Here is a 24,721-nt window from a genome sequence, read left to right as displayed (position 1 = left end):
GCCAGCCCTGGAAGGACAGGACGGAGGGAGGAAGGGTCCCCAGCTCATCTGTGTGAGACCTGGCTGTCCCTGCAGTAGGGTTCGGCTTTCTGCTGGCTCCTCGGAAAAGTAAGAAAGAGAAGCAGATGAAGGAAACCACGGGCAGGGGGTGTATGTGTGTGTGTGTGTGTATGTGGAGTGTGGGGAGTGTGTGTGGGGGCACATGCTTGTAATGATGCAGCAATGGTAGAAAGTAGAAAAACTGCAACTTGAGATTGAAGGAAAAATGAGGGAGTGAAGAGAAAAGGGAATAGAATAGAAATGCAAACTCTGAGCAATTAAATGTGCAGAAATAAAGAATGGTGAGAAAGATAAGATGACGTCAATGAGATTGGTTTCAAAGTTAAAGCCAACAAGGTAAGTTAAAAACAGAAAGGTTAGGTGCAGCCACTGTGGAGAACAGTGTGGAGTTTCCTCAAAAAACTGAAAATGGAACTCCCATTTGACCCAGTAATCCCACTCCTAGGAATATATCCCAAGAAACTAGAAACACCAATCAGAAAGGATATATGCACCCCTATGTTCATAGCAGCACAATCTACAATAGCCAGAATTTGGAAACAGCCTAGGTGCCCCTCAGCAGATGAGTGGATCCAAAAACTATGGTACATCTACACAGTGGAATACTATGCTGCCATAAAAAAGAAGGAATTCTCATCATTTGCAGCAACCTGGATGGAATTGGAGAACATCATGCTGAGTGAAATAAGCCAATCAATGAAAGAGAAACACACATGACCCCACTCATTTGTGGATAATAAAGATCATTATAAACTGATGTACCAAAAGATAGATATAGAGACAGTAAAGCAACAAGCAGATTGTCAAATTACAGCGGGGAGGGGAGGAGGATCTGGGGGAGATAACAGATCAACCGAAGGACTTGTATACATGCATATAAGTACAACCAATGGACATAAAACTCTGGGGAGGGAGGGGATGTGTGGGAGGGAGGGGGCAAAGAAAAATCAATAAAATATGTAAAAATAAATAAATAAATAAATGATTAAAAAAAAAACAAAAACAGAAAGGTTAAAAAAGCAAGCAACAGGATGAAAAGGTAAAAATTTACACAAAGGGTTAAGGATAAGAATGAAAACCAGTCAGGATTGCTCTGGGGCTGTTTTTTTGTTTGTTTGTTTGCTTGTGTGAGTGTGTGTGTGTGTGTGTTAAAAAGAACCTTTATTATCCATTTATAGCAGTCCCTCATGTTCTCGTGCTTTCTTGCCAGATGCCTTGGGAGCAGCAGGTGCTTCTGGGCTGGGGCTTTCGGATCCTTTTGAGCTTGTGGAGGCACTGCCTTCTGGCCTGCGGATTTCTGGGCGGGACCCTTCTGGGCTGGAGCCTTCTTGCTTGCAGCAGTCACCTTTTTTGCTGGAACTTTCGCAGCAGCTGCTGCAGCGGCACCTTTCGCAGCAGGTGCTTTTTGGGGAGAAGCTTTCCGGAGAGCTGCCTTTTGAAGCTTCCTAACTTCAAGCTTGATCATTCGGTTCCTCATTTTCTTTGCCTTTAGTACTTTGTAACGATCAAAATCTGTCATCTTGGCTTTCTTTTCTCTGGCTTCGATCTTCTTGGCCCATCTTGTGACTGCCCAGTTTGTATTGATATCCGCCTTCTCCCAGGCTTGTGGAACATGCTGCTGGCGGGCACTGTGTGGGAACGTCAGGAGGAAGTCAGTGAGCTGCACGCATTTGAAAGGCATAGCCTGTCTCTTTACTTGAGTGCAAGGTCCATCTACCAAAGCCCTGTTCTGATCGATTACATCTACGATCGTGACCAGCTTCCTGGCATGAGGCCCAAAGGAGACGTAGGCCGCCTGGCCAACCTCTACTAAACGCCTGAACACCATGCTGGCGGTGCTCGGCGAGAAGGCGGGGGCTGGGTTTTTGTCAGCTCAAGGACTCAGAGGTGCTGGGCAGAAAGGAAGGCACAGTGAGCACCCACCAGATTTCCATGCCCAGGGGTCCCCACAAATAGATGAGCCCTCTCTGTCGCCCTTGCTGCCTTCCTGCGTTTAAGAGGGAACTCAGGTGTCAGGTGAGTGGGGAATCTCCCCTTCTCTGCACCATGCCCAGGGGATAAAGGAGCCCTGAAATTCAAGTCCATGCGCAGGGAGTGGAGCCGCTCAGGCAGCCCCTCTCTAGCGAGAAGCAAACATGGGCCTGTGGGCAGTGCAACAGGCGGTGCTGCCTGTGGGATGAGGGCCAGGTCAGGGCGTTAGTCCATCCAGGGTTGGAGCAAAGCTGTGTGGAATGCTGGCTGTGTCTGAAACATAGCGTTGTATAGGCTGCATCTTGCCTTCTTTTCCCCAAGCTGCTTCCTGGTTAGGTCTTCATTCAAATTGAGGGCCAGGGGGTTAGTGGGACAATGAGCACCTGATCTGCATACCCGTCCTGGGAATGCGGGGAAATAGGACCCCAGGATGACTCCGAGCTGGGGAAGAAGTGTGGTCTCTGAGACACCAGTTCTCTGCTGTCAGACCAAGAGAGGTAAACAGCGCTCCCCAAACCCAGCCTCGGAGGGTGACCGGAGGAGATCCAGACAGGAGCCCTGAGCTCAAGATGATCCACAAATGCCTTGCCCTGTGCACCACAGGGTGCCGGTCAGGGAAAGCCAGGTATAGCTGGGGATGTTGCTTCCAATCTGAAGGAGTTGGGGTCTGCCAAGCCACCAAGGTTACCCTGAAGGGATGTAGGGCATTTGAACTCCTGGAGGCCCATCCAGTACGGTTGGCTGAGGAAGTTATAGTTCTCGTTGGAGGTTCTGAGCTGGAGGAGGCCTAGGTGGGTTGGGAGGAGGACTGGCAAGTGTGTATTTTCCAGGAAGCTGGTCATGACATGTGCGGGCCCCTTCTCCTGTGCCCAGGGGGCGGTTGTCTAGAAATGGTAAATGTATGGCTATTGGCATCCCTGTACCAGGTGCCGGGGGGCAATGTGGTGAGTGTGGAGACTATTGTCCTCTGGAGGGGGTAGTGGACAGAGTCTTACCTAAGATGAAGAGGGGCAAGAATGGCCAGCCAGGGTGGGGAGGAAGTTGGTTACCCCAGGGTTCCTGGTTGGGGCTCAGGGCACAAGGTCGCTGTGCTGGAGTCTCAGGCCTGTCTGCCGTGTGTCTCAGGGCAGCACGGCTACCCCAGACCCAATGCAGCCCCCACCCCCATCACAGCCAAGGAACACGAGGAACTCGGGGGCTCCTCTCCTCGCCGTCCTCGGAGCTCCTGCCAACACTGCCACCAAGAGTAATGAGCACGTAGGAACTAATTATCACATCTGAACAAATCTGCTTCAGTCTACTGGATTGGACATAATCATATTAAAATATAATGAGTACAGTCAAACACGCAGTGCGTGATGGAATAACCATTTACAAACCCGCACGTTGTTGGTTTAGGTCCTAATCTATTGCCTCCCGCCCCGACGCAGGCTTGTCCGCACCAACGAGTGACGCTCCTGCGCCCTGGTTTTGCCCTCTGGTGTTTAATCTCTGACCCACTTGGAGTGCAGGGGTGGAAAAAGGGTTGTAGGTGTTTTTGGCATTGTGGGGAGCACAGCTTTCATCCCTCTGAGTAAGGTCCATTGCACAGGTAGCCTTGCCAACTCCATTCATTGGGTGGGAGGCCTCGCCCACCTCTTCCCAACGGAGGGACCAAGTAGCACTGGTCCTTCCCAGACCCCCGGCTTCCAGATGCCAGCCCGGACCTTCCTCAGCCGGACTTTCCCAGCACAGCCCCGGGGCTCAGCCTGGATTAGACTCAGGCCTCTCCTGGGAACCCCTGAGATGTCCAGCCTCCTCTGGCAGCTGACCTGGCAACTGGAGCACGTTTTGGCTAAGCCACGGCCTTGGGTTCAGCTCCCCATGGCTTCTTCCTTCTGCCCTGCACTCTCTGCCTCCTGCCCCAGCCCAGCCCAGCCCAGCCCAGCCCAGCCCTCAGCTGAGTGCAACATCGCAGGTGGAATTGGAAAGTGCTGAGTAGAGTGAAGTGGGCTTGGGGTGGGGGCGGGCGTGGGAAAGAGAAAGTAAGTGACCCCTAGGAGTCTCTGGCCATTAGGCTTGCCACAGAAATGGTGACAGACACACTTGAGAAAGGGATGGACTGGAAACTGGAAGGCTGGGGCCACAGAGACAGGTTCCCTGGAGCACCGCTCCTGCCTCCCAGTGGCCCCAGGAGACGTACAAAGCATGGAAAAATTTGCATATACTCCCTCAGACATTTGCTTGGACTCTCCTTCTTGGCAGTTTATACTGGACACTTCCAAACTCTATTACTCTGTCTTATCCCTGGAGAGCTTGGTGCTTCCACACTGGGATGAGGAGGAGAGCGGTGGTAGGATCAGGGAGAGTGACGTGAGGGTCCTCCCCCACCCATCACGAGCCCCCCTGGTGTCTGGCATCAGGAAGGCCTTTGGCCTGGGCGAGAATCTGTGTGACCTTTGGAAATGTCTCAGCCCCTCTGAGCTCCAGGCTTCCCAAGGTGAACGGGGAGTGTCTGGGTTGGTCTCCTTCATAGGTTGCTTTTTGGATTTTTGCATGTAATTGTAACCCCTGGTTAAGGCTCCAGCCCTGCTGTGGGCACACAAAATGAGGGACCCGGTCCCTGTCCCACGTGGACTGTCCAGGCCTCCTGCTACACTCCCGGGATCCTCCCATAATCTGATTGCAGAGTGTGAATCAGCCTTCCACCCCCTGCTCCCACCTGGTGAGGGCGATGGGAAGATACGGTATTAGCTCACAATTAAGTCATTAGCTACCAAAGCTTAATTGCTCTTGGGAGTATTTTAAGAGCCTTGGAGAGAGCGGAAGGAAGGAGAACGTGCGTGTGTGTGTGTGTGTGTGTGTGTGTTTAGCAGAACCTGCTTTAGCAACTCCCTCCAGAATGCCTAGCAGCAAAAAAGCAGACACTAATGTCCACCCATGCATGAGGCGGCCCGCAGGCCTGAAGGCTGGTTCAGGTGGCAGCCTGCGTGGCCTTCAGGGAGCTGGCAGGAACGGGACCTGCGTGGGCAGAGGCAGGTGGGTGAATGTTATCCCATCTGGAAAGCCAGGCCCGCGCTGAGGCCTCCGCGATCTGGGAGCTTCTGCTGGGGGCGGGAGAGGGGTCTTCTAGAGACTGCTGGGGGCTCTGGGGGTTTCCCTTGATTTGGAATGCGGGATGTTTTTGATGTCCCAGTTTGTTTTTCCAAAACTGAGTCCAGTGGGGCGAGGTGTGGGACAGGGCTAGGGGGTCATCCAATGGCTGGCCCTGGAGGCCCAGACATCAAAGGGCACGCAGCTCACCTGTGCTACAGATGACAACTGGGAACTGGCTGGGCCAGGGATTGGGGAGGAAAGGGGTGGTTCAGGCTGCAGTCAGCCTCCTGAGTCCACATTTGGGAGCCATCTGATACCTTTGGTTGTCTGGGGAAGAGCTCCAGTGTGGCCGATTTCAGCCGGGGAGCCTGGTGCCCTGGGGGTAGGTCCCTAGTGAGGGAACAGGTGGAGGAGGCAGGGGCCGGAGTCCACGAAGGGCTCATGACAAAACGCTGGGCGCCCCAGAGCAAAAACAGCGCTCCTGTCTCCAGGATTGCTGACATGCTTGAGAGAGGTGGTCGAGTGCCGTATCTGCCAACCACGGTCACGTCCTGGTACACATGGCAGATGACAACATATGTGTACTGTGCTAGGTTAACAGAGAGGCTGCTGGAGGCCAGAGGGACCCTGCCAGGACACTCCGATGAACCCTGGGGCTGGGGGAGGGACACCAGCCTGGTACTCACAGAGCCTGTTGGCAGCAACTCCATGGGCCCTGAAGGGAGAGCTGGTAAGAAGCATGCCGGGATCACAGCTGGCGAGTTCCTGATCCTGCCCCTCACCAGTCCTGGTCCTGGCACCTCAATCTCGTTGTCTCTAAAACGTTAATATCAGTCCTTGTCACCAGGGTTGTTATGAGGATTCAGTGAGTAAATTCATGTAAAGTACCTAGAAGTATGCCTGGCATGAGGTACTTAATATGTGCCAACTATTACCAGGCATTTCACCCAACTCAGGATGTCAGTGGTTGTAGAAGGTGCCCTGGTTCAGAGATACTAAACATGAAAACAATGAGTCTTGGAGCTCAGTGAGTACGGTATTATTTTGTGTTCATTACGAGGGAATCAGAACAAGGGGACTTTGCATAAAGAGAAGCCAGCTCCTGTGACCCGTGCCAACACACAAGTAGGACATGATTCGACTTGAGTCCCCTCCCTCAGGTCAGGGGATGGATGTGGGGACGAGGTGGCAGGGACGTGAGATTAAGGTGGTGGGAGCAGCAGGGGGCAGGCTGGTGGAATTGCTGAGCACCAAGTCCTGCAGGGCCGGCTGGCCAGCCACACCAGAACCTTGGGCAGAGCTGAGCCTACCAGGGCCTTTGAAGACCTTGTTCCCTCCTTTCTCGCTATTCCATGTAAGATTCTCTGATTATGTTACTACTAGTGGCTCGGTACATGAAATTCATGCACTGGGTGTGTGTGTGTTCCTCAGGCTGGCCTGCACCTTCTCCAATCTGGGACCTTTCAAAGGATGTCCTACTGCCAGCTTACAGGGGTTGGGTCTAAACTGGCAGTTGGACATCCCTCTCACAATCCTGGACTGCTGGCTCCTAACCCCTGTCTGCCTGCCTGCCTGATTGTCCCTAACCACTCTGCCTGCTGGCCTGCTCACCCTCAACTGCCCTTTGTGCCAGTGTGCTCATCTCCAACTGCCCCCCTGCTGGCCTGCTCACTCCAAACTACCCCGCTGCTGTCCTGATCACCTCCAACTGCCCCCCATTGATGACCTGCTCGCCCCCAACTGGCCCCTCTGCTGGTCTGCTTACCCCCAACAGCTCTGCCCTCCACCAGCTTGATCACCCACAACTGCCATCCCATCTTGGCCTGATCACCCACAACTGCACTCCTTTCTTGGCCTCTAACTGCCTCTATCTTGGCCCCACCACCATTTCTTTGTCCAAAAGAATCTCTGGAAGGTCTTCTGGAAGGTTTCCCAGTCTAATTCGCATATTACCCTTTTATTAGTATAGATAGAGGCCTGATGCACGGGTGGGGGCTGGTTGGTTTGCCTTGAAGGGTGTCCCGGATCAGGATGGGGGTGCCTGGCCAGCCTGGGTGAGGAGCTGAGGGCTGTTTGCAGGCTGGCCTCATCTCCTTCAGGGTCGGGGTGTCTGGCCAACCTAGGTGAGGGGCTGATGGCTGTTTGCAGGCTGGCCACAGCCCCCGGTGACCCAAGCTCTCAGCCCCTCCTTTTTTGCCTTTTCCGCCCCCCTAGTGCCTTCTTGAGCAGAAGCCAGGGCTGGCTGAAAGCAGATATTTAGGATTTATTTATCTTCTATAATTAAAACTTTGTAGCCTTGAGCAGAGGCCAGGATCAGCCAGGGCGCGCGGGAAGGTTGGCCTCCTGCTCTCTCCAGTTCTGTGGCTGCAGCCATCTTGGCTGAGTTAATTTGCAAACTCGCTCCTGATTGGATGGTGGGCTTGACTTGTGGGCGTAGTGGTGATACAGTCAATTTGCATGTTTCTCTTTTATTAGATAAGATCCTTGTACTATGAAGTAAGATTAATGATACACTTCTCTTTTTTAAAAATTGAATTTATTGGGTTGACATTGATTAATAAAGTTTTATAGGTTTCAAGTATACAATTCTATAATATATCATCTGCATATTGCATTGTGCTCTCAGCAACCAAAATCATATCTCTTTCCAACATCCTCCTACCCCTTTCTCCTTTGGTAACCACTATACTGTTGGCTATGTCTGTTTTTGGTTTCTTTTTTGGCTTGCTTCTTTTACCTTTTTAACCCAATACCCCAACACCTTTCACCTCTGAATCTGTTTCTATTTTGTTTGTTAGTTTATTTTGTTCATTAGACTCCACATACAAGTGAAATTACATGATATTTATCTTTCTCTGACTGGCTTATTTCACTTAAAATAATACTCTCCAGGTCTATCCATGTTTGTTCTCTCTCTCTCTCTCTCTCTCTCTCTCTCTCTCTCTCTCTCTCTCTCTCTGTCTCTCTGTCTCTCTCTGTAGTATTCCATTTTGTAAATGTACCACAGCTTTTTTTATCTACTCATCTACTGATTGGCACTTGGGCTGCTTCCAAATCTTGTCTATTGTAAATAATGCTGCGATGAACATAGGTAGTGGTGCATATATTCTTTTGAACTAGTGTTTCGGGTTTCTTTGGATATATTCCCAGAAGTGGAATTACTGGGTCATCAGACAGTTCAGTTTTTAATATTTTGAGGAAACCCTATACTGTTTTCTACAATGACCATACCAGTCTGCATTCCCCACAACAGTGCATATCCTCACCGACACTTGTTGTTTGTTGATTTAGTGATGATAGGCACGAGGTGATATCTTATTGTGGTTTTAATTTGCATTTCTCTGATTATTACTGACATGGATCATCTTTCATATGTCTATTGATCATCTGTATGTTTTCTTTGTATAAGTGGCTATTCAGGTCCTTTGCCCATTTTTTAAATTAGATTTTTGTTTTCTTAATGTTCAGTTGTATAAGTTCTTTATAAATTTTGGAAATTAACCCTTATCAGATTTACCATTGGTGAATATGTTTTCCTTTTCAGTGGGTTGTCTTTTCATCTTGTTGATAATTTCCTTTGCTGTGCAGAACCTTTTTAGTTTGATGTCTCATTTGTTTATTGTTATTTTTATTTCTCTTGCCTGAGGAGATATATCAGAAAAAAATATTGCTAAGAGAAATGTCTGAGATTTTACTGCTTATATTTTCTTCTAGGATTTTAATGGTTTCATGACTTACACTTAAGTCTTTTATCCATTTTGAGTTTATTCTTGTGTCTGGGTAAGAAGCTGGTCTAGTTTCATTTTTTTTTTCATGTATCTGTCCACTTTCCCCAACACCATCTAATGAAAAGACTGTCTTTACCCAATTATATGTTCTTATCTCCTTTGTCAAATATTAATTGACCTTATAGGCATAGGTTTATTTCTGGGCTCTCTATTCTGTTCCATTGATCTATATGTCGGTTTTTATGCCAGCACCATACTGTTTTTATTACTATCACCTTCTAATATAGTTTAATATCAGGTAGAATGATACCTCCAATTTGTTATTCTTTCTCAAGGTTACTGAGGCTATTTGAGGTCTTTTGTGGTTCCACGTAAATGCTTGGAATATTTGTTCTGCTTCTGTGAGGCATGCCATTGGTATTTTCATAGGAATTGCATTGAATCTATAGATTGCTTTGGGTAGTATGGAAATTTTAATTACGTTAGCTCTTCTAATCCATGAACATGGACTATGCTTCCTCTTATTTGTATCTTCCTTCCACATCTTAAAATTTTCTGAGAACAGGTCTTTTACCTCCTTGGTTAAATTCATTCATAGGTACCTTATTTTCTTGGTTGCAATTGTAAATGGGGTTGTTTTCTTAGTTTCTCTTTCTGAGAGTTCATTATTTGTGTATAAAAATGCAATAAATTTCTGATGTTTACTTTGTATCCTGCTACTTTATTGAGTTCATTTATCAATCTCTGTAGTTTGTTGTTATTTTTTTTGCAATAATGATACACTTTCCTTAAATTGCTTTAGTATTATTAGTAACAACCTGCTTTCCACTTACTTTATAAGTGATAGTTATGATTCCACTACACAGAGACACCACATTTGAGAACAATTGGTATAACAATGCCATGAACAAAAGGAGTCTCTTTAACTGTAGAAATTCTAGCCATGGTGATAGGCTGTGACAGGGATAGGTGGGAGTGGATTGTTTGAAATGCATCACAGTACTTCCTGTAGGTAGTTGACTTTATAACATCTGACACTCATTCAACAAACATTTATGAGGTGTCTACTAATGCCAAGCCCTGAGCATATTTGTAGGGACAGGCCTAGCTACCATGTCAATGACCACAGCTCGGGTGGCAGAAACCCTCTTATGCCATATTATTCATCCCAGGAAAGCTAAGAAAAGACCCCTGACCTATGCCCTACTTTATAACCTGGCTTCCCCATCTCCAAAGCTGCTCATCTTATTCAACATTACTGAATTTCAGCTCCACTTGAATGCAAAACTGACTGTATGTATATAAAGCATATTTCTTTTCCCTTAATTTACACACAAGATATCTTGCCAAGATCCAACTCACCAAGTTCTTTTTCTAAACATTAAAAAATACACACACAAAAAAACACCTTCTTATTGTGGAAATTTTAAAATATCCACAAAAGAGACTACTATAATGAAACCACATGTATCCAAACAAAAACTTTAATAATTAATGATACTCTTCCAATCTTATTAATGTTTCTTATATAACATATTAGAGGCCTGGTGCATGAAATTCATGCACGGGGGAGGGTGTCCCTCAGCCCAGCCTGCACCCTCTCCAATCTGAGATCCCTTTCACAATCCAGGACTGTTGGCTCCCAGCCACTTGCCTGCTTGCCAGTTTGATCACCCCTCACAACTCCCCTGCTAGCCTGATTGATGCCTAACTGCAACCCTGCTGGTCTGATTGCCCCCAACTGCCCTCCCTTGCTGGCCTGGTCACCCCTAACTGCCCTCCCCTGCAGATTGGTCACCCCAAATTGCCCTCCCCTGCCAGCCTGGTTGCCCCCCACTGCCCTCCCCTGCAGGCCTGATCACCCACAAATACCCTCCCCTTTTGGCAATCTTATGGTGGTCATCTTTGACTACATTGGGCGACCATCTTGTATGAGTGTGTGATGGTCAATTTGCATATTACCTCTTTATTATATAGGATAATTTCACATGTAAATATTTCATTGTGTATTTCTCACAGATAAGGATGCTTTTATTTAATATAAGTAAAATATTATTATCACTTCCAACAGAATCAATAATATTGCTCAATATCATCTCTATGTTCTATTTTTCCTGTTGCTTCAATTATACAGTTTGCTTAAATCAGGGTTTAAAAGGGCTATGGCTCACAACTGATAGTTCTTTTAAGTACCATAAAAGTGTCTTCCTTTTCTTTCTATGCCCTTTATTTGTTACAGAAATGGTATAATTAGTCCTATAGGACTCCCTGCATTCCGGTTTTGGCTTACTTTATTCTCCTGTGTTGTTTAACATATTTCTCGATGCTTTTAAGATCTTAGGTTTAAATCTGAGGGCTTGATTAAAGTCTTATTCTGTTCTTCTAGGTTGTGCTGTGTGCTTCCTCTTGCCTCACTTCAGAAGGTACTTAATATCTGGTTGTCCCCCTCCATTCATGTTAAGGTTGAGATTCTGTCAGCTTGATTCATCCATGATCAAGTTCTCTATTAACCTTACACCTAATGATTTTAGTAGCCATTGATGTTTATTACCTAGATCTATTATTCATTAGAGATAGCCAAATGGTAATGTTTTAATTCTATCATTTCTTCTTAATTAATTAGGAACTTTGTCTCATCAACTATTTGTTCACCTTCTAATACAGTCTGTATAGAAAAATGGTAGTTACAAAATGGTCATGGGGATGTACAGTACAATATAGGGAATTTATTCTATAATGCTGTAATAATTATGTATGAAGCCAGGATTTATTGGGGGACTCCCTTCATAAATTATATGTATCTAACCACTATGCTGCATACCTGAAACTAACATAATATTGACTGTCAACTGTAATTGAAAAAAAAAAAAAGAAACTGTAGGGTAATTGCTTGATACTTTCTTTCATTTATCATTTAAAAATAATTATTAGTTGGTGCCTTAGCAGTTATAGTCTTATAAATTTTCAGAATAATGAACTGTCCTATATCTGGCCATTGGACATGTCTTCAAGTTCATTCCTCTGTCACTTGACATCACTGGGAGCTTACCTGTGTTCTTGACATCACTGGGGGCTTATCTGTATTCAGGCCTGACAAAAAGTCCCAGCCTACTTTTCACATTTCCTCCCCTGGTGCTGATTATTTATACTAGAAATGGCATTTAGAGACCACAGAATAAGTGCTAGTGATGTTCATTGCTACTGAGTTTTATTACTTTGAAGCCTTTCAATGACAGACCTGGGACCTACATATTTTTGAAAGAAAAAAATAAATTCTGAGTGCATACTAATATTCTTATTCAAATTAGATTTCTGTTTTATTGTAATTTAAAGTGTTATATATGTCTTTTCTCTAATACAGAACATCTTGGTTCTTAATGATATTACCTTATTTATGATTTTTCTGTGGTTCTTTTTGTCCTTAGCATCTGTCTCACAGCCAAAATATTATGTTTTAACAGAACTGAAAAAATTCTTTTCTTAGTTAAGCCATTAACCTGAAGCACAGTTGTACTTGCTTGTTTTCATTTGCTTTTTATTTTTAAGAATTGCTTTACTTTTCCATTAAAAAACAATTTTAAAAATTGATTTTTAGAGTGAGATGGAGAGAGAGAAAACATCAATGTGAGAATGAAACATGGATCAACTGCCTCCTGTACCGGGGACCAAGTCAGCAACCTGACCAGGAATTGAACTGGCCACCTTTTGGTGCGCAGGACAATGCCCACCCAACTGAGCCACACCAGCCAGGTGTGGCTTTTCCATTTGGTATATTTTTTTTAAATATATAAAAGTTATTAAGTTAATTATTTTTGCCATTGTAAATGGGTTCTTCTCTTACATTATTTCTTCCCACTATATGTTTCTAATACATTCTGTATGTTACTCTGAAATCCTGCAAATTCACTAAATTCTCTTATCATTTATAATAGACCTTTTAGGGATTCTTTGGGTTTCCCAGACATATAATCACATTATCTTTAAGGAGAGATAGTTTTATTTCATTTCTTTTTCAGACTTATGCCTTTTAAGACTTACCTAATCATATTGATTAATGCCTACAATACAGAGTTAATAATAGTGGAGACATGAACAATATATGAATAGTAAGGATGACAGTGACTTTTTTCTGCTTTTAACAATTCAGTCTTTGGTGTTGCCTCAGAAGAGAGAGGCTGAATGCTGGCTTTTGGATTAATGGGGATTTATGTAACTTAAGCTACAAAAATCGATTATTTCCCATTTTATTGTAATTTTCAACTTAAGTTGCTCTCAACCAGTCCTAGTCTTGGTTCCCATTTTGTGGGACCAGGGTTAGGATGTATTCTGTGGGTCTGAGCCAGGACACGGAGGGACATGGGGCTCCTGAGGAGCAGCCTTTGCAGAGCCCTAATGCAGGTGCTGCTGAGGGGTCAGGTCTCATCTCCAGTCGTGGACTTAGGATTTTGGCTTTGCCTGGGCACACATTTTATCTTCATGATATCAACTTGGTTTTGGACAGAAATAGGGAGAAAAGGAACGTAAAAATTAATTTTATTGGGGTGACATTGGTTAATAACATTATGTAAGTTTTAAGTGTACAATTCTATAACACACCATCTGGTAAGCATATCATGTTGTGCTTACCACCCAAAGTCTAGTCTCCCGCTGTCACCATATATATGGTGTCCCAAAACACGTGTACACACTCATTTCTGTAGATTCTTTTACATTTTTAAAATGAATGTTAATAAACTTTATAATCATTCAGAGTGTATACATGTTTGGGGACACCCTATAATTGACCCCCTTTGCTCTCTTCATCCTCTCCTCACCCCTTTTCTCTTTGGTAACCATCATACTGTTAATCTACATCTATTGAGTTTGTTTGTTTTGTTTGTTCTCTTGTTGCTTTCTGTGTTATACCCCACGCTCGAATGAAATCATATGGTTCTTGTTTTTTCCATCTGATTGATTTTATTTAGCATGATCCTTCCAGATCCATTTGTTTTTACCTGACATTTATGGTAGCATTTAGCTTTAGCTGGTGCTTTTGCATTTTTTTTTAGAAGCTCAGTGAATATTTTCTATGTGCTAGACCAGTGGCTTTTTTATTTTTTAATTCTAACCCAAAGATATTTTCCCAGTGACTTTTAGAGAGAGTAGAAGGAAGGGAGGGGAAGAGAGAGAAACATCAGTGTTAAAGAGACACATCAGTTGGTTGCCTTCCTCATGACCTGGGCCAGGATCCAACCTGCAACCTTGGGCCCTTGACTGGGAATCCAACTCGATACCCTTCTGTGCGCAGGCTGACACTCTAACCATCGAGCAACACCAGCTAGGGCACCAGCAGTTTATTTTTATCTTTTACCTGTGCTTTGAATATTCCTTAGTATTAAACTATTTTAATGGCAAGAACAACCACTTTTACAAGATGACAGTGTCTCAGACCCAGTAAACAAGTGCATTTGGGTCGACTTTGCGGCTCTTCAGCACTTGGAGCTGCGTGTTTGCCCCTTTGACAGCCTCTCCTGTGTAGAAGGGGCCTCAGGGCTCATGTGTTCCGGTCAATGCGAGATTCCTTGGCTTTGGGGCTAGCAAAACCTCACACCCAGCCTCCGGCTTCCTGTTCTCAGCAAATTGTACTCCACTAAATATCATGTGGCATGACTCATTTCACTCAACATTTTGTCCAAAAGGTACCTTCAAAACAGAATTAAATTAAAGGGAACACTCTGCACTACTGGTAAGAGTATAAATTGCTACAACCACTACAGAAAAGGAGTATGAAGGTTCCTCCAAAAATTAAAACTACCATAACATCCAGCAATCCCACTTCTGAGTATATAATATCTAAAGGAAATAAAATCCTTATCTCAAAGAGATATCTGCACCTTTACGTTCTTTGCAGCATTAGTCACAGTAGCCAAGAAAACAACCTGTGTGTTCTTCCAGAGACAAATGAATAAATAAAATGTGGTACATCTACAGAATGGGCTATTAACCCCACAAAATAGGAAATCCTGCCATTTGCTACAAGGTGGGTAAAACTAGAGAGCAGTATGCTGAATAAAATGAGCCAGACCCAGAATGACAAATTTGCATGATCTCATTTATATGTGGAACAAAAAGGGCGGTGGGGGGGGGGCAGTGGTGGTTACCAGGAGCTGAAGGGTTGAGGGTTGAGAGGTGGGAAAAGGGGAGATGTTGATCAAAGTGTACAATCTTCAGTTATAAGATCAATAAATTAAATTTTACTTGTGGATCCAATTTGATGGCATGTTGTGGAGGGTTTTGAAAGAAAAGACCCGCATGCAAAACCCTTGACAGGCATTACAGAGCGTACAGTTATAATTATAATATGGCCATCAACAACCGGAAGATGTAGCAGGGGCCACAGACACAAAAGGCTCCGACCTAATGATGTCCCATGTGGTCAGAATGCAGGGAGCGTCTCATGGGAACATTTGAACTGAACTTGGGAATATCAGTTTGGGAATTACTGTTCCTTAGGGTTCCCAGAAATTAAGTAGTACCATCTACCCCATATTAATAGATTATTTGTGCTGGTAAAAATTAATCCTCATACACTTTGCTCATAAGCATTAGATTGGCCAGAATAAAAAAAAAAAGGACAGCTTAATTTTTATATACTAAATGGTTGAGAAACAAATAGAGTCCTTTACCTTCAAAAAGAAGTTTGCCTGTATCTATATATATTAGATGCCTGGTACATGAATTCTTGCATGGATGGGGTCAGGCCAGCCTGGCCAGGCAGAGGAGACTTGGGCGGTTGGCTGGCCTGCCTGCTGATCGAACTCCTGATCAAGGGGACAATTGGAATATTAACCTTTTGTTATACAGGATATACACTGAGTGGCCAGATTATTACATGTTCAGAGATCATAATAATCTGGCCACTCAGTGTATATAGACTAGAGGCCCAGTGCATGAATTTGTACACTAGGGTTCCTTCAGCCCATCCTGCACCCTCTTACACTCCAGGACCTCTCAGGGGATGTCTGCCTGCTGGCTTGTGGCTGGATGGCCTTCTGCGGCTGCACAGCCTGCTGCTTGAGCTTCAGCAGCTGCTGCATGTGCATGGGCTGGGCCACCATGTCTGTCCTGCGAACATCATCGAGTGGGTGAGTCAAGCGCAGAGGCAGGCTCACCCTGAACTGCCTGCATTTCCTGAGTCACTGGGTTGTTCAGACTGACTGTCTTCTATAGAGAATGGCACTGAGATTGGGCCTAAGTTGGACATCCCTCTCACAGTCCGGGACTCCTCGGAGGATGTAGCAAGGTGCCAAGTGGCAGGTGACCAGGGAGGTGCCCAAATTGGGGCCAGGCACCACACCGCTCACATTCATCCTGGCCCAGTTCGGTAGTGCTGCCTCGGGCGGAGTCAGGAGGGGCTCCCACTGTGGCAGCTGCACTCACCAGCTGTGAGCTGGCTTCTGGCTGAGCAGCACTCCCCCTATGGGAATGCACTGACCACCAGGGGGCAGCTCCTGCGTTGAGCATCTGCCTCCTGGTGGTCAGTGAGCATCATAGCGATCGGCCATTCTGGTCGTTCCGCAGTAATAGTGGCTTAGGCTTTTATTATATGTTATAGCTACTAGTGACCTGTTGCAGAAATATTCCTGCAAGACTTCCTGCCTGCCATCACCACGTCCGAGGCTGCCACCACCACCACCACCACCACCGTCTCCCAGGCCGCGTGTGCATTGCCACCACCACTGCACACCTCGCCCCGCATGCCCGACCCACTGCAGCTGCTGCTGCCGCCTCTGGGCCCACACGCACTATGCTGGGTGCCCTGCCCCACCCACCTGACTCGCCGTGCTTGCCACTCCTGCTGCCTCCCGCCACCACTGCCTCCGTGGCCACGCGTCGCCTCACCCGGTCCCGCCCACACGGGCTGCAGTGCTTTCCCTCCAGCAGCTGCAGCCGCCTTGCTTTCCACTTCCCCTCCCTCTTCCTTCCCTCCCTCCATGTGTGCAAATTAACCACCATCTTTGTTGGGTTAATTTGCATTCTCAGTCTGATTGGCTGGTGGGCGTGCCTGGTGGGCATGGCTTGTGGGTGTAGTGGAGTGATGGTTAATTTGCATATTACTCTATTAGTAGGTAGGATATCTATACTAATAAAAGGGTAACATGCTAATTACACCATTCAGACTGGACATCCTTCCTGACAAAGCCAGGGCCTGGCCCAGGGGAAGCTGGGTATGGTCCCAGGTGTCTGTGGCTGGCTGGAGGGAGGGAAGCCTGGGTCCCAGGTGCCTGCAACTGGCCCAGGGGAAGCTTGCCGACTGGAGGGAAGCCTGGGTCACAGGTTGCGGGGACTGAGGCTGAGGTGGTTAGGGGTGATCAGGTAGGCAGGTGAGCAGTTAGGGCAACTAGGCAGTCAGGCGAGTGGTTAGGGCCGATTAGGCAGGCAGGCATAGGTGATTAGGGGCAATCAGGCGGACAGGCAAAGGGTTTAGGGGTGACAAGGCAGGCAGGCAAGTGGTTAGGAGCCAGCAGTCCCGAGTTGTGAGAGGGTGCAGGCCAAGCTGAGGGACCTGCCCCCGCATGCATGGATTTCATGCACCGGGCCTCTAGTATATTTAATAACTCTTTATTGTTGAAAATATTACATATATCCCCATTTTTCCTCCATTGAACCCCTTGAGCCTGTCCCTGCCTCCCACCCCAGGCACTTACTGCCCCATTGTCCGTGTCCATGGGCCACACACATATATAAACAAGGTCCTTGGTTGATTACCTCCCACCCATGCACTCCTCCCCCACACCCCCCGGCTCAGGCCTACTCTGAGATCCTGCACTCTCTTCCATGCTTCCATGTCTCTGGATCCATGATGTTTATCAGTTTATTTTCTTACTTAGATTCTACATATGAGTGATATCATATGATACTTATCTCTTTCTGACTGACCTATTTCACTTGGCATGGTACTCTACAGGTGCCTCCATGCTGTCTCAAAGGGTAAGAGATTCTTCTTTTGTCCTGCTGCATAGTATTCCATGGTATAAAAGTACCACAGCTTTTTTGTCCACTCATCTACTGATGGGCACTTGAACTGTTTCCAGATCTTAGCTATAGTAAGTTGTCCATTAGCCATGTTCTTAGTCACATCAAGAACACGGGTTGGTAAAAGTTATGGAGCTGATAGAGCACCGTGAGGGCAGAACCACATCGGTGTCACTGTCTGGGCGGCCTGGAGTGCCTCACACGAGGGGCCCGTTCTCAGGGAATATTTCAGGTGCTGAAGGAAGTTGATGGGGTCATTTGCGGAAACAAAACGTGGAAAGGACACTAAATGGGGCCCAGGAATGAGCACAAAGCTCTAACTTCGGGACTTGGGCTCACAAACCAGCTCCTTGGCAGACCTTTCAGATGATTATAAAGGACTTAGTGGGGAAATTCTGGAATTTACCGCCTTTAAGAATCTCAACAGGAAATGAGGCAACCAGTTAATTTGGGGACCAAGACTCACTTTTCAGGAGATATTTGCGGTGGGTGTCAAGGTGCACAAGGCCACTGAGGACCTGGGAGGTGCGTGCATATGGCTCTTCTCTTCTAGAAGCTCCTAGTGCGATGGGAGATGCAAGTTCATCTCTGCAGATGTCACCTTAGGCTACTTCATTAGTTGGCTGTGGTTGGCCAGTCCCACCCCGGGGAGGGCAGCTTGGCTTCCCCTACTATGTGTCAGGCCAGCCGTGACCTGCAGAGGAGCATTCTGGAGAGATGGCTTCTGGCTGGAGGAGCCAGCTCCCTGTGTGGCTGGGGACCAGCCCCCTGGCTTTGTGATTTTCTGGCTCAGAGGAAGTGCTGCGGTAAAGGGCATCAGAGGCCGGCCGAGCAGCAGGAGCGATGTTCCTTACGGAGAGCTGTCACCTCCAGGGCCGTGCTCCTGTTGAGCTCAAGCACATTCCAAGTAATTAAGTGGATTAGGTTCTCAGGCTGTGGTGAGCATCAGCTTGGACATCCTGGCCCGGAGCGCCTGGCAGGTCCCAGAGCTGGCTTGGCAGCCTGACCAGCATGGTGGGGTGCCCCTGCCCTGGTGCCCACTCTGTGAGGAGCGGACTGATGAGAAAGTACACTCAATATATCTGGAAGGTCTCGTGTATAGGGAGCTAATTACGTTCTTTTAAAATCTAGTTGCCACCAATCACAGCTTCCATGATGCTGTGACTGTCATGGCAACTAAAAGCATATCTGAAAATAACATGTCACCTTCTGTTTTTCCTTTCCTACTGTAATGACACAGGAAAAATGCTTTCGTTTTTAACTTAACATGATAAGTAGAGATGAGTAAAAAAGTTTAGGTGTGTGTGCAGCTCCTGTGGATAAGCAGGTGCCATCGTATATGTGAATTCTTGAGTGTGTGTGTGTGTGTGTGTGTGTGTGTGGTGTATATCAGTGTGTGCAGCTGTGTACAGTTGTGTGACTGTGGAGTGAGTCCTCCTTGTGTGTCTGTCTAGGATAGGGGCTGAGATCACACATAGGCTGTGAATGTTTGAAGACTGATCTGTGAGCATGTGTGTATGTGTACAATACTAATGTGTGTGTGTGTGTGTGTGTGTGTGTGTGTGTGTGTGTGTATTTGAAGACAAGTGCTATTGCATGGGTGTGTTAACCCTGTATTGTTTGGTAAGAAAAGGCTTCTGCCTTCCTTTCCATAGGGTGTCCCAGTGGGAAGTTCCACCTAGTCACAGGAAGTTCCACCTCTTTGGGGGAGGGCCCACCTCCTGTCACGACCCTCAGAAAACCAGAGCTCTCACAGGTCAGGAGCACCCGGACACCGTCTGGCCTGCCCTGACCTGGAGTGTGGGGTTTCCGGTCACGGTGGGAGTGACAAAGCCAGGGTCACTGTGTGCGTCTGTCACTCCCTCGCTGCATTAACTGACACTTGTTGTGTCTGGAGCTGGGCTTCCCTCACTTGACCAGGATGGGACTGACAGATTTACAACCCTGACTTACAACAGTAATGACATTTGCACACACCTCTGCAAGGTGTCATGCTTCCTAAGGTCATCTTCTTAGTCCCGCCTCCGGAGGGTCGGCTTCCTCAGGAGGACACTTCCCAGGCGTGGCAATGCACCTCTGGTCAGACTCAAGGGAATGGAAGCAGAGCAGGGAGCCTCTTCCCAGGATGTGATACGCAGCCTGAGCTCCAGGACGGGGCTGCTTGTGCAGGGAGAGGCCACTGCCCGCTGCAATGTGCGGCTGTCCCCTTTTCGGACGAGGACTCCATCCATGATGCCAAGGCTCATTCTTTTCTTTCTTTCTTTAAAAAAAAGAATATATTTTATTGATTTTTTACAGAGAGGAAGAGAGAAGGATAGAGAGTTAGAAACATCGATGAGAGAGAAACATCAATCAGCTGCCTCCTGCATCTCCTCTACTGGGGATGTGCCTGCAACCAAGGTACATGCCCTTGACGGGAATCAAACCTGGGACCTTTCAGTCAGCAGGGAGATGCTCTATCCACTGAGCTGAACCGGTTTCTGCAAGGCTCATTCTTTTCATCACCAAAATGCTTCTGGTTACATTCTGTACTTTACATCTCTTGATGTAAAGTACAGAATGTAATATTCTATTCTTTGTTTGGTTACTAATTTTTAAACACTCATCCAGAGGGCTAATATTGATCAAATGTGAGTTTAATAAGTGTTTATTGGGCACCAATTATTTTAAGGTTGTCCTTGCCTGGGCCCAGATGACACAGCATGCATGGGAATTACCCTCTGCCTGGAGCTTTTCTCAATGCAGTGTCTCGGGAAGAGTGTTCAGCAGCCAAAGCAGGCACAGGTGAGGGGTGCCTTCAGGTGAGTGGGTTCACAAAGGACCAGTAGGGGTTCACCAGATGTCGGGGAGAGATGGTGACATCCAAGGAATGCAGAGGCTCCCTTCGGGCGGGAAGCAAGTCTGGGCTGGAGACAGAAAGGGACTCTGGTCCGGGGTGCTCTTCGCTTGCTTTGTCTCAGGACGTTGGGATGGCGCTGCCTTGGGATCCTGAGTAGCATCCCAGGCTTAGGAGCTTTGGCAAGAATCTGCTCCGTGAGGCAGCCACCCCGAACTCTGCCCCCAACTTTGTTTCTGTGGCTCTGCTGATGCCCGCGGCAGGGAAACAAATTATGTTGGCAAGGAGCTGGGCTTTCTTGCGAGCTGCAATCGCGTTGGTGGCTGTGGCTCTCTCTGCATCGCTTCTACTACCGCCGTCCCCACGGGAGCGTGAACGGAAAAGTACCTGTAAATAGGAAGGTTGGCTCCAAAGGCACATTACTGTTTCATTGTGTAACACCCTCCGGTGACATGGAGGCCTCATTAATAACTAAACAACTGTCACGACTGTAATTATATTTCTGGCGTCCGGATTGTGTTGCTGCCATTGTCCTGTTTAAACATGGAAGGGAGGGTGTGAATTATTTAGGCAACTGACTGAGTAAAAATGATCAACCAGCACTGTGCAGGCAGTAAGTTTCTGTCAACTCCTTACAGAGCCTCAGTGTCACCGCTGACGTTCGCTTGATGTGCTCACAAAGCTCTCTGAGAACATCGCCCTGGACCCCCGATGCGGCTGCCCGAGCAACCCGGAGAGGGGAAGCCTGAGCATGAGGAAAAGGGGGGAAGAGGAGCCCCTGGAGGGGGAGAGGAGCCGCCGAGGAGCCAGGCCCCCGACTTCCCCACTTGGCAAGTCTTCTCCCCCCAAACCCCCTGGAGAAACGAGCTTTCTCGCGTGTTTGCCCAGGATTGATTGTGTTCTGCCCGCAGGTAGGGGGTGGTGTGGGGCTGGGAGTGTCTGCTGCTGAGTGTGGGGGGAGAGGAGACAGGACATCTGGGAGGGGTCCAGAGGAGGCATATGTCTAAGCTGGGTACAGAGAGGAAGTCCTGAGCCTGACAGGTTCAAGGTGTGTGGTGGGTGAGGGGATGGGTTTGCAAGCTGACGCTCTCGGGTGCCGGTTGGGTTGGGGTGATGCCAGTGGTTAGAAAAGCAGCAACAGATATCATGTAGAGAGTGGGACTGTGTGTCAGCATCAGAGCAGGAGTGTCGCGTAGGTAATTTCCACAAATCCTCATAATAACCCTGCAAGGGTGTCACTAACACCGTTCTTACAGGAGAAAAGTAAGACAGACATTCATCAGCTCACCCCAGATCGCACAGGCAAAGGTAAACCTGTGATTCCTGCCACGGATCTCTGAATCCTAAACCGAGGTTCCTAACCACTGGGAGACCCAGTCCCTCACTTACAGGTGAGGAGGTCAGTTCAGGGGGAGGGGTCTCACGTTACCAAGCCACAGGCTTCCCTGGCTTTGACCTTGCTTTCTTTCTTCTCCCTGGAGACATTCATGGCTGTATAAACTCAAGAGGAATTTCAACTCAGGGTGGTTTTGTATAGAAGGAAATTTTGATCTGTGATGCTGGCATTGAGGAGTTGGTTTGTACTGAGTCCTATAAGCAGTTATGTTTTGAATGGTCTCTTTAAGGCTGTTGGAATGGAATCGCCAGTCCTTTCTGCCACCAACTCCTCATGGTGGCCGAATGTGTCGATGGCGGGGGCCCTGAGTTTAAGTTTAGGCTTAGGAGGGGGAAAAAAGAACTAGAGATGTTTCTGACTGTATTTCCTGATTTTTAGCCATTTCTCCCAGGAGGGGCTGGACCCAGCACAGGAGGCTCTGCATGTCTATTTAGAGCCGTGGTTTGGGAACTCGGAGGTCGGAGCTGGTGAGATCCTTGGCCCAGGGCATGCTGTCCTGTGGGTGAGCCCTTCTCATCTATTCTGAGGAAAGGTCTGGAAGAGAGTGACATAAGCTGGAAAGGACACATGAGCTGCAGGGCAGGCTCAGCGTGAGGTCTGCTCAGCAAGGTTAGACAGGGACCAGAGCAACCTGGGCAGGGCCTCCTCAATCCAGCTCACCCTTTCCAAGAGAGGAGCCTGGTAGGAGGCATGGTCTAGTTCAAGGGTAAAATTCCCAGCTGGCCTTTCCTCAGGCTGGCATAAGTGACAGCATCCTGGGCAATTGTCCTGGGGAAGGGGAGCATGTTAAGGAAAAGAGGTAAGGACTGGAGTGACAGATGTTTCTGCATGTCCCGCACATGGCTGTAACAAATAACAAACATGACAGATGCCACTGAGGGAAGGGACAGGTTTCTACGTTAGTGGAAATGAAGGTATCATACAGTAAACAGACAAAGAAGTCTAACGGAGTTAGATAGACCATTTTTGCTCACTATACTCCCAAATTAAATAAAAAAAAAGTTTTTTTATTTGATCCTGTGACTTTGGGATTTAGAATTTTGGAGCCAGAACTGTGATGGGCATGAATTAGGCAATTTAATTTCATCTATCTTTGGGAGTAGCATTAACCCAATTGGAATGAACCAAACCATCAGCTTCTCCTTGGGGCATTAACTCTTTTTGGACCCAAGGCTGAGGGTCTGTAGGGCCTCTGGCTTATTCTCCTCACACATTCAATCCTCCTCCCCCCATTACACTTTTGCATACTCCTTCCTTGGGAGCATACCCACAAAGATTTCTTGGTGCCATGGGCAGGGAGATACAGGTAAAAAGGAGAAATGGAATGAGGCCATGAGAGAGAGAGCGCCCTGATGTTATGGCCTCAACGCCAGGGATTGGAGAGGAGGGGAAGGAAATACAGCTCATTTGGAGCATGGTCCCACATCAGTTTCCAGCAGTGAAGTCTCTCAGAGCAGCGGTCACCAACCTTTCGGACCTCACGAACCACCAGTGGTTCGCAGACCACCGGTTGGCCACCACTGCTCCAAAGGTTTCCTCAGAGTACATTGCCTCCTTGTCCTTCAGTCCCTTGGCTGGGACCTCCTTCAGCTAAAGCACAGGCTGGGTACTGCGTCAAGCCTACAGAGCATCAGAGGCCCTCAAATCTCAAGCCTTCTGGGCAGTTACCTAGGTGGCTGTGCCTGGCATGGGCAGGGTGGGCAAAATTATAAAGTAAGGAGTCTCCTCAACATGTCCCATCTTCCCACCGGATCATTTTCACATTTCCTTGTACCATTTTGGTCGTAAGTAACAGAAGTCCATAGAGTTCTAAGTGAAAAGAGAGACCTATAAGAAAGACTTTGGGCAGGAGTTCGAAGAGGTGTCTTATAGAATGCAAGGCCTAAAGGCTGGATAACCCATCGGCCTAGAGGGATTTTGAAAACCAAATAAAGCTGCTCCTCTCTACCTGTCCACACTTCTCTGGTTTCTCTGACTATATGAAAATTACTCTTGTCAAAAAGCTCCTAATTTGTCTTCCAGGCTTGGCTCGGAATCACTATTGTCTCAATTCCAAATTCCCCATGAACAGACTCATTGCTGCCTACTCCTGATCAAATCAATAGTATCCAGGATAGGACAGTCAGAGGTTATGAACATGGCTGCTTCCACTATAAATATGTGGATGGATAAGGGGAGAGGCAATGGCTAGAGTGGTGGGGCACTTCTTCACCACAGTTCCTGGAATGTTGGTTTTGTATTCCATTCTGGAAGTTGGTTGACTATCTGATAAGGTGCTTACTGTTAATGCTTTAAATTGCAGCCTTTAAAAGAAGGTGGTCCCTTGCGAGACCCAGAGTATTGTCACTGGTGGAACAAGCACAGTGGGTGGGTAAGCACAGTGGGCCAGGGCCTGTGCCGGGGAGTGTGGAGAGAGACCTTATACAGAGGGCGGGGACTAGAGAAGAAAAACCTACTCCCAGCCTTCCTCCTGCTTGTCAGCTCAGAGGATTGCAGAATCCCCCAGACTGTCTTTTCCTATGTCTTTGCCAAGCTGTGGTCACGTCTGCAGGAGATAACTCATAGATGGGGACCTCTTTCTTTTCTACTTCTTTTTCTTAAGAGTCTCCCAAGTGCATACAACAATGGAGCCCGACTTGT

The 24,721-nt window shown here is 47.2% G+C and overlaps 1 protein-coding gene and 1 pseudogene across 3 annotated transcripts in view; one reads left to right on the top strand and one right to left on the bottom strand.

Annotated features, from left to right (window-relative positions):
• The window catches only part of CALN1 (calneuron 1), a 409,706-nt gene that overhangs the window by 22,705 nt on the left and 362,280 nt on the right, over window positions 1-24,721 (top strand). For 2 of the 3 annotated variants that reach the window (XM_045571227.1, XM_036410358.2), the window contains exon 2: window positions 21,324-21,515. In XM_045571227.1, the coding sequence (XP_045427183.1) occupies window positions 21,397-21,515 (119 nt within the window). In that variant the 5' untranslated portion in view covers window positions 21,324-21,396. Of the gene's footprint in view, window positions 1-21,323; window positions 21,597-24,721 lie in introns of those variants that run through there. The other variant, XM_036410359.2, reaches the window with a different exon arrangement.
• On the bottom strand, window positions 1,204-1,903 carry LOC118703424 (annotated as a pseudogene).

The sequence above is a fragment of the Pipistrellus kuhlii genome, unplaced genomic scaffold, assembly GCF_014108245.1.
Source record: "Pipistrellus kuhlii isolate mPipKuh1 unplaced genomic scaffold, mPipKuh1.p scaffold_m20_p_4, whole genome shotgun sequence".
In the NCBI taxonomy this organism is placed as follows: Eukaryota; Metazoa; Chordata; class Mammalia; order Chiroptera; family Vespertilionidae; genus Pipistrellus; species Pipistrellus kuhlii.
The sequence above is the reverse complement of the archived record's forward strand: the minus strand, read 5'-3'. Positions and strand labels throughout refer to the sequence as shown.